The sequence below is a fragment of the Ambystoma mexicanum genome, chromosome 10 (genome assembly GCF_040938575.1).
Source record: "Ambystoma mexicanum isolate Mex_15411 chromosome 10, UKY_AmexF1_1, whole genome shotgun sequence".
Taxonomy (NCBI): Eukaryota; Metazoa; Chordata; class Amphibia; order Caudata; family Ambystomatidae; genus Ambystoma; species Ambystoma mexicanum.
The window spans coordinates 46,883,887-46,893,873 of NC_090932.1; the positions used below are offsets into that span (position 1 = coordinate 46,883,887).

The 9,987-nt window shown below is 49.6% G+C and overlaps 1 protein-coding gene across 1 annotated transcript; it reads right to left on the reverse strand.

Annotated features, from left to right (window-relative positions):
* Positions 1 to 7,026: 7,026 nt before the first annotated feature.
* LOC138492798 (uncharacterized) lies at positions 7,027 to 9,210 on the reverse strand. The gene is made up of 2 exons (XM_069620154.1): positions 8,723 to 9,210; positions 7,027 to 8,572 (listed from the first exon to the last, which is right to left on the reverse strand). The coding sequence occupies exons 1-2, from the start codon at positions 9,208 to 9,210 to the stop codon at positions 7,027 to 7,029; spliced, it is 2,034 nt and encodes a 677-aa protein (XP_069476255.1).
* Positions 9,211 to 9,987: the final 777 nt, after the last annotated feature.

Consider the following 9,987-nt stretch of genomic DNA (forward strand, 5'->3'; position numbering starts at 1 on the left):
AGTATCTTGGTGTTGGTTCTGCAGTATAATGGTGTTCTCGCTCTGCAGTATCATGGTCTTCTGGTTCTGCAGTATCATGGTGCTGGTTCTGCAGTATAATGGTGTTCTCGCTCTGCAGTATCATGGTCTTCTGGTTCTGCAGTATAATGGTGTTCTCGCTCTGCAGTATCATGGTCTTCTGGTTCTGCAGTATCATGGTGTTGGTTCTGCAGTATCATGGTGCAGGTTCTGCAGTATCATGGTGTTCTGGCTTTGCAGTATCATGGTGTTCTGGTTCTGCAGTATCATGGTGTTCTGGTTCTGCAGTATCATGTTGCTGGTTCTGCACTATTATGGTGTTCTGGCTCTGCAGTATCGTGGTGTTGGTTCTGCAGTATCATGGTGTTCTGGCTCTGCAGTATCATGGTGTTCTGGTTCTGCAGTACCATTGTGCTGGTTCTGCAGTATCATGGTGTTGGTTCTGCAGTATCATGGTGCAGGTTCTGCAGTATCATGGTGTTCTGGCTCTGCAGTATCATTGTGGTTTGGTTCTGCCATATCATGATGCTGGTTCACGGTGTTATCATGGTGTTGGTTCTGCAGTATCATGGTGCTGGTTCTGCAGTATCATGGTGTTGGTTCTGCAGTATCATGGTGCTGGTTCTGCAGTATCATGGTGCTGGTTCTGCAGTATCATGGTGTTGGTTCTGCAGTATCATGGTGCTGGTTCTGCAGTATCATGGTGTTCTGGTTCTGCATTATCATGGTGCTGGTTATGCAGTATCATGGTGTTCTGGCTCTGCAGTATGGTGGTGTTGGTTCTGCAGTATCATGGTGTTCTGGCTCAGCAGTATCATGGTGTTCTGGTTCTGCAGTATCATTGTGCTGGTTCTGCAGTATCATGGTGTTGGTTCTGCGGTATCATGGTGAAGGTTCTGCAGTATCATGGTGTTCTGGCTCTGCAGTATCTTTGTGATCTGGTTCTGCAGTATCATGATGCTGGTTCAAAGTGTTATTATGGTGTTGGTTCTGCAGTATCATGGTGCTGGTTCTGCAGTATCATGGTGTTCTGGTTCTGCAGTATCATGGTGTTGGTTATGCAGTATCATGGTGCAGGTTCTGCAGTATCATGGTGTTCTGGCTCTGCAGTATCATGGTGTTCTGGTTCTGCAGTATCATGGTGTTCTGGTTCTGCAGTATCATGTTGCTGGTTCTGCAGTATCATGGTGCAGGTTCTGCAGTATCATGGTGTTCTGGCTCTGCAGTATCATGGTGTTCCGGTTCTGCAGTATCATGGTGTTGGTTCTGCAGTATCATGGTACTGGTTCTGCAGTATCATGGTGTTCTGGTTCTGCAGTATCATGGTGCTGGTTCTGTAGTATCATGGTGTTCTGGCTCTGCAGAATCATGGTGTTCTGGTTCTGCAGTAGCATGGTGCTGGTTCTGCAGTATCATGGTGTTGGTTCTGCGGTATAATTGTGTTCTGGTTCTGCAGTATCATGGTGTTCTGGCTCAGCAGTATATGGTGTTCTGGCTCTGCAGTATCATGGTGTTCTGGCTTTGCAGTATCATGGTGTTGGTTCTGCAGTATGATGGTGGTGGTTCTGCAGTATCATGATGTTCTGGCACAGTTCTGCAGCATCATGGTGTTCTGGCTATGCAGTATCATGGTGTTGGTCCTGCAGTATCATGGTGTTCTGGTTCTGCAGTATCATGGTGCTGGTTCTGCAGTATCATGATGTTGGTTCTGCAGTATAATGGTGTTCTGGTTCTGCAGTATCATGGTGTTCTGGCTCTGCAGTATTGTGGTGTTCTGGCTCAGCAGTATATGGTGTTCGGGCTCTGCAGTATCATGGTGTTCTGGCTCTGCAGTATCATGATAGTGCTGGTGCTGCAGTATCATGGTGTTCTGGTTCTGCAGTATCGTGGTGTTGGTTCTGCAGTATGATGGTGCTGGTTCTGCAGTATCATGGTGCTAGTTCTGTAGTATCATGGTGTTGGCTCTGCAGTATCATGGTGTTCTGGTTCTGCAGTATCATGGTGTTCTGGCTCTGCAGTATCATGGTGTTGGTTCTGCAGTATAATGGTGTTCTCGCTCTGCAGTATCATGGTCTTCTGGTTCTGCAGTATCATGGTGCTGGTTCTGCAGTATAATGGTGTTCTCGCTCTGCAGTATCATCGTCTTCTGGTTCTGCAGTATAATGGTGTTCTCGCTCTGCAGTATCATGGTCTTCTGGTTCTGCAGTATCATGGTGCTGGTTCTGCAGTATCATGGTGCTAGTTCTGTAGTATCATGGTGTTGGCTCTGCAGTATCATGGTGTTCTGGTTCTGCAGTATCATGGTGTTCTGGCTCTGCAGTATCATGGTGTTGGTTCTGCAGTATAATGGTGTTCTCGCTCTGCAGTATCATGGTGTTCTGGCTCTGCAGTATCATGGTTCTGGCTCTGCAGTATCATGGTTCTGGTTCTGCTGTATCATGGCGTTAGTTCTGCAGTATCGTGGTGTTCTGGCTCTGCAGTATCATGGTTCTGGCTCTGCAGTATCATGGTGCTGGTTCTGCTGTATCATGGCGTTGGTTCTGCAGTATCGTGGTGTCTGGCTCTGCAGTATCATGGTGCTGGTTCTGCAGTATCATGGTGTTCTGGCTCTGCAGTATCATGGTTCTGGTTCTGCAGTATCATGGTGTTCTGGCTCTGCAGTGTCATGGTGTTCTAGCTCTGCAGTGTCATGGTCTTCTGGTTCTGCAGTATCATGGTTCTGGTTCTGCAGTATCATGGTGTTCTGGCTCTGCAGTATCATGGTGGTGGTTCTGCAGTATAATGGTGTTCTCGCTCTGCAGTATCATGGTCTTCAGGTTCTGCAGTATCATGGTGCTGGTTCTGCAGTATCATGGTGTCTGGCTCTGCAGTATCATGGTCCTGGCTCTGCAGTATCATGGTTCTGGTTCTGCTGTATCATGGCGTTGGTTCTGCAGTATCGTGGTGTTCTGGCTCTGCAGTATCATGGTTCTGCAGTATCATGGTGCTGGTTCTGCTGTATCATGGCTTTGGTTCTGCAGTATTGTGGTGTTATGGCTCTGCAGTGTGATGGTGTTCTGGCTTTGCAGTATCATGGCGTTCTGGTTCTGCAGTATCATGGTGTTCTGGCTCTGCAGTATCATGGTGCTGGTTCTGCTGTATCATGGCGTTGGTTCTGCAGTATCGTGGTGTTCTGGCTCTGCAGTATCATGGTGCTGGTTCTGCAGTGTCATGGTGTTCTGGCTCTGCAGTGTCATGGTGTTCTGGCTCTGCAGTGTCATGGTGTTCTGGCTCTGCAGTGTCATGGTACTGGTTCTGCTGTATCATGGCGTTGGTTCTGCAGTATCATGGTGTTATGGCTCTGCAGTGTGATGGTGTTCTGGCTTTGCAGTGTGATGGTGTTCTGGCTTTGCAGTATCATGGCGTTCTGGTTCTGCAGTATCATGGTGTTCTGGCTCTGCAGTATCATGGTGCTGGTTCTGCTGTATCATGGCGTTGGTTCTGCAGTATCGTGGTGTTCTGGCTCTGCAGTATCATGGTGCTGGTTCTGCAGTGTCATGGTGTTCTGGCTCTGCAGTGTCATGGTGTTCTGGCTCTGCAGTGTCATGGTGTTCTGGCTCTGCAGTGTCATGGTGCCGGTTCTGCTGTATCATGGCGTTGGTTCTGCAGTATCATGGTGTTATGGCTCTGCAGTGTGATGGTGTTCTGGCTTTGCAGCGTGATGGTGTTCTGGCTTTGCAGTATCATGGTTCTGGTTCTGCAGTATCATGGTGCTGGTTCTGCTGTATCATGGCGTTGGTTCTGCAGTATCGTGGTGTTATGGCTCTGCAGTGTGATGGTGTTCTGGCTTTGCAGTGTGATGGTGTTCTGGCTTTGCAGTATCATGGTTCTGGTTCTGCAGTATCATGGTGCTGGTTCTGCTGTATCATGGCGTTGGTTCTGCATTATCATGGTGCTGGTTATGCAATATAATGGTGTTCTCGCTCTGCAGTATCATGGTCTTCTGGTTCTGCAGTATCATGGTGCTGGTTCTGCAGTATCATGGTGTTCTGGCTCTGCAGTATCATGGTTCTGGTTCTGCAGTATCATGGTGCTGGTTCTGCTGTATCATGGCGTTGGTTCTGCAGTATCGTGGTGTTATGGCTCTGCAGTGTGATGGTGTTCTCGCTCTGCAGTATCATGGTGCTGGTTCTGCTGTATCATGGCGTTGGTTCTGCAGTATCGTGGTGTTATGGCTCTGCAGTGTGATGGTGTTCTGGCTCTGCAGTATCATGGTGTTGGTTGTGCAGTATAATGGTGTTCTCGCTCTGCAGTATCATGGTCTTCTGGCTCTGCAGTATCATGGTTCTGGTTCTGCAGTATCATGGTGCTGGTTCTGCAGTATCATGGTGTTCTGGCTCTGCAGTATCATGGTGTTGGTTCTGCAGTATAATGGTGTTCTCGCTCTGCAGTATCATGGTCTTCTGGTTCTGCAGTATCATGGTGCTGGTTCTGCAGTATCATGGTGTTCTGGCTCTGCAGTATCATGGTTCTGGTTCTGCAGTATCATGGTGCTGGTTCTGCTGTATCATGGCGTTGGTTCTGCAGTATTGTGGTGTTATGGCTCTGCAGTGTGATGGTGTTCTGGCTCTGCAGTGTCATGGTGTTCTGGCTCTGCAGTGTGATGGTGTTCTGGATCTGCAGTGTCATGGTGTTCTGGCTCTGCAGTGTCATGGTGTTCTGGCTCTGCAGTGTGATGGTGTTCTGGCTTTGCAGTGTGATGGTGTTCTGGCTCTGCAGTATCATGGTTCTGGTTCTGCTGTATCATGGCATTGGTTCTGCAGTATCGTGGTGTTATGGCTCTGCAGTGTGATGGTGTTCTGGCTTTGCAGTGTGATGGTGTTCTGGTTCTGCAGTATCATGGTGTTCTGGCTCTGCAGTGTGATGGTGTTCTGGCTTTGCAGTGTGATGGTGTTCTGGCTTTGCAGTGTGATTGTGTTCTGGCTTTGCAGTATCGTGGTGTTATGGCTCTGCAGTGTGATGGTGTTCTGGCTCTGCAGTATTGTGGTGTTATGGCTCTGCAGTGTGATGGTGTTCTGGCTCTGCAGTGTCATGGTGTTCTGGCTCTGCAGTGTGATGGTGTTCTGGCTCTGTAGTATCATGGTGTTCTGGCTTTGCAGTATCATGATCTTCTGGCTCTGCAGTGTGATGGTGTTCTGGCTCTGCAGTGTCATGGTGTTCTGGCTCTGCAGTGTCATGGTGTTCTGGCTCTGCAGTGTGATGGTGTTCTGGCTCTGTAGTATCATGGTGTTCTGGCTTTGCAGTATCATGCTCTTCTGGCTCTGCAGTGTGATGGTGTTCTGGCTCTGCAGTGTGATGGCGTTCTGGCTTTGCAGTGTGATGGTGTTCTGGCTCTGCAGTGTGATGGTGTTCTGGCTCTGCAGTGTCATGGTGTTCTGGCTTTGCAGTGTGATGGTGTTCTGGTTCTGCAGTATCATGGTGTTCTGGCTTTGCAGTGTGATGGTGTTATGGCTCTGCAGTGTGATGGTGTTCTGGCTTTGCAGTGTGATGGTGTTCTGGTTCTGCAGTATCATGGTGTTCTGGCTCTGCAGTGTGATGGTGTTCTGGCTTTGCAGTGTGATGGTGTTCTGGTTCTGCAGTATCATGGTGTTCTGGCTCTGCAGTGTGATGGTGTTCTGGCTTTGCAGTGTGATGGTGTTCTGGCCCTGCAGTGTGATGGTGTTCTGGCTCTGCAGTGTGATGGTGTTCTGGCTCTGTAGTATCATGGTGTTCTGGCTTTGCAGTATCATGCTCTTCTGGCTCTGCAGTGTGATGGTGTTCTGGCTCTGCAGTGTGATGGTGTTCTGGCTCTGCAGTGTGATGGTGTTCTGGCTCTGCAGTGTCATGGTGTTCTGGCTTTGCAGTGTGATGGTGTTCTGGTTCTGCAGTATCATGGTGTTCTGGCTTTGCAGTGTGATGGTGTTCTGGCTCTGCAGTGTGATGGTGTTATGGCTCTGCAGTGTGATGGTGTTCTGGCTCTGCAGTGTCATGGTGTTCTGGCTTTGCAGTGTGATGGTGTTCTGGTTCTGCAGTATCATGGTGTTCTGGCTCTGCAGTGTGATGGTGTTCTGGCTTTGCAGTGTGATGGTGTTCTGGTTCTGCAGTATCATGGTGTTCTGGCTCTGCAGTGTGATGGTGTTATGGCTTTGCAGTGTGATGGTGTTCTGGTTCTGCAGTATCATGGTGTTCTGGCTCTGCAGTGTGATGGTGTTCTGGCTTTGCAGTGTGATGGTGTTCTGGTTCTGCAGTATCATGGTGTTCTGGCTCTGCAGTGTGATGGTGTTCTGGCTTTGCAGTGTGATGGTGTTCTGGCTCTGCAGTGTGATGGTGTTCTGGCTCTGCAGTGTGATGGTGTTCTGGCTCTGTAGTATCATGGTGTTCTGGCTTTGCAGTATCATGCTCTTCTGGCTCTGCAGTGTGATGGCGTTCTGGCTTTGCAGTGTGATGGTGTTCTGGCTCTGCAGTGTGATGGTGTTCTGGCTCTGCAGTGTCATGGTGTTCTGGCTTTGCAGTGTGATGGTGTTCTGGTTCTGCAGTATCATGGTGTTCTGGCTTTGCAGTGTGATGGTGTTCTGGCTCTGCAGTGTGATGGTGTTATGGCTCTGCAGTGTGATGGTGTTCTGGCTCTGCAGTGTGATGGTGTTCTGGCTTTGCAGTGTGATGGTGTTCTGGCTCTGCAGTGTGATGGTGTTCTGGCTTTGCAGTGTGATGGTGTTCTGGCTCTGCAGTATCATGGTTCTGGTTCTGCTGTATCATGGCGTTGGTTCTGCTGTATCGTGGTGTTATGGCTCTGCAGTGTGATGGTGTTCTGGCTTTGCAGTGTGATGGTGTTCTGGCTCTGCAGTGTCATGGTGTTCTGGCTCTGCAGTGTGATGGTGTTCTGGCTCTGCAGTGTCATGGTGTTCTGGCTCTGCAGTGTCATGGTGTTCTGGCTCTGCAGTGTGATGGTGTTCTGGCTTTGCAGTGTGATGGTGTTCTGGCTCTGCAGTATCATGGTTCTGGTTCTGCTGTATCATGGCATTGGTTCTGCAGTATCGTGGTGTTATGGCTCTGCAGTGTGATGGTGTTCTGGCTTTGCAGTGTGATGGTGTTCTGGTTCTGCAGTATCATGGTGTTCTGGCTCTGCAGTGTGATGGTGTTCTGGCTTTGCAGTGTGATGGTGTTCTGGCTTTGCAGTGTGATGGTGTTCTGGCTTTGCAGTATCGTGGTGTTATGGCTCTGCAGGGTGATGGTGTTCTGGCTCTGCAGTATTGTGGTGTTATGGCTCTGCAGTGTGATGGTGTTCTGGCTCTGCAGTGTCATGGTGTTCTGGCTCTGCAGTGTGATGGTGTTCTGGCTCTGTAGTATCATGGTGTTCTGGCTTTGCAGTATCATGATCTTCTGGCTCTGCAGTGTGATGGTGTTCTGGCTCTGCAGTGTCATGGTGTTCTGGCTCTGCAGTGTCATGGTGTTCTGGCTCTGCAGTGTGATGGTGTTCTGGCTCTGTAGTATCATGGTGTTCTGGCTTTGCAGTATCATGCTCTTCTGGCTCTGCAGTGTGATGGTGTTCTGGCTCTGCAGTGTGATGGCGTTCTGGCTTTGCAGTGTGATGGTGTTCTGGCTCTGCAGTGTGATGGTGTTCTGGCTCTGCAGTGTCATGGTGTTCTGGCTTTGCAGTGTGATGGTGTTCTGGTTCTGCAGTATCATGGTGTTCTGGCTTTGCAGTGTGATGGTGTTCTGGCTCTGCAGTGTGATGGTGTTATGGCTCTGCAGTGTGATGGTGTTCTGGCTCTGCAGTGTCATGGTGTTCTGGCTTTGCAGTGTGATGGTGTTCTGGTTCTGCAGTATCATGGTGTTCTGGCTTTGCAGTGTGATGGTGTTCTGGCTCTGCAGTGTGATGGTGTTATGGCTCTGCAGTGTGATGGTGTTCTGGCTCTGCAGTGTCATGGTGTTCTGGCTTTGCAGTGTGATGGTGTTCTGGTTCTGCAGTATCATGGTGTTCTGGCTCTGCAGTGTGATGGTGTTCTGGCTTTGCAGTGTGATGGTGTTCTGGTTCTGCAGTATCATGGTGTTCTGGCTCTGCAGTGTGATGGTGTTCTGGCTTTGCAGTGTGATGGTGTTCTGGCTCTGCAGTGTGATGGTGTTCTGGCTCTGCAGTGTGATGGTGTTCTGGCTCTGTAGTATCATGGTGTTCTGGCTTTGCAGTATCATGCTCTTCTGGCTCTGCAGTGTGATGGTGTTCTGGCTCTGCAGTGTGATGGCGTTCTGGCTTTGCAGTGTGATGGTGTTCTGGCTCTGCAGTGTGATGGTGTTCTGGCTCTGCAGTGTCATGGCGTTCTGGCTTTGCAGTGTGATGGTGTTCTGGTTCTGCAGTATCATGGTGTTCTGGCTTTGCAGTGTGATGGTGTTCTGGCTCTGCAGTGTGATGGTGTTATGGCTCTGCAGTGTGATGGTGTTCTGGCTCTGCAGTGTCATGGTGTTCTGGCTTTGCAGTGTGATGGTGTTCTGGTTCTGCAGTATCATGGTGTTCTGGCTCTGCAGTGTGATGGTGTTCTGGCTTTGCAGTGTGATGGTGTTCTGGTTCTGCAGTATCATGGTGTTCTGGCTCTGCAGTGTGATGGTGTTCTGGCTTTGCAGTGTGATGGTGTTCTGGTTCTGCAGTATCATGGTGTTCTGGCTCTGCAGTGTGATGGTGTTCTGGCTTTGCAGTGTGATGGTGTTCTGGTTCTGCAGTATCATGGTGTTCTGGCTCTGCAGTGTGATGGTGTTCTGGCTTTGCAGTGTGATGGTGTTCTGGCTCTGCAGTGTGATGGTGTTCTGGCTCTGCAGTGTGATGGTGTTCTGGCTCTGTAGTATCATGGTGTTCTGGCTTTGCAGTATCATGCTCTTCTGGCTCTGCAGTGTGATGGTGTTCTGGCTCTGCAGTGTGATGGCGTTCTGGCTTTGCAGTGTGATGGTGTTCTGGCTCTGCAGTGTGATGGTGTTCTGGCTCTGCAGTGTCATGGTGTTCTGGCTTTGCAGTGTGATGGTGTTCTGGTTCTGCAGTATCATGGTGTTCTGGCTTTGCAGTGTGATGGTGTTCTGGCTCTGCAGTGTGATGGTGTTATGGCTCTGCAGTGTGATGGTGTTCTGGCTCTGCAGTGTCATGGTGTTCTGGCTTTGCAGTGTGATGGTGTTCTGGTTCTGCAGTATCATGGTGTTCTGGCTCTGCAGTGTGATGGTGTTCTGGCTTTGCAGTGTGATGGTGTTCTGGTTCTGCAGTATCATGGTGTTCTGGCTCTGCAGTGTGATGGTGTTCTGGCTTTGCAGTGTGATGGTGTTCTGGCTTTGCAGTGTGATGGTGTTCTGGCTCTGCAGTGTGATGGTGTTCTGGCTTTGCAGTGTGATGGTGTTCTGGCTCTGCAGTGTGATGGTGTTCTGGCTCTGCAGTATCATGGTTCTGGTTCTGCTGTATCATGGCGTTGGTTCTGCAGTATCGTGGTGTTATGGCTCTGCAGTGTGATGGTGTTCTGGCTTTGCAGTGTGATGGTGTTCTGGTTCTGCAGTATCATGGTGTTCTGGCTTTGCAGTGTGATGGTGTTCTGGCTCTGCAGTGTGATGGTGCTCTGGCTCTGCAGTGTCATGGTGTTCTGGCTCTGCAGTGTCATGGTGTTCTGGCTTTGCAGTGTCATGGCGTTCAGTTGTCTTTCTCTTTATCTGATGTGCCACAATCCTTCCAGACACTCAACTGAAGAAAACCTCCATCTGTCTGTCCCCTCTCTCTTTTCACTTTCTCTTCCTCCTCTTTCACTCTGTTCTCTGTCTCCTTTGTGGCTCTCCATAGCAGCTTGGGCCATTCTTAAGTGTTTCAAGATGCACGAGAGTGGACCCCTCTTTGCATCTAGCAGAGGGGGGCTGGATACTCCATTAGGTGAAGTCCTGCAGCCATTGTCTACTCCAGCAAGAGGTCCTCGGCCTTCTTCCAGTCTCTCT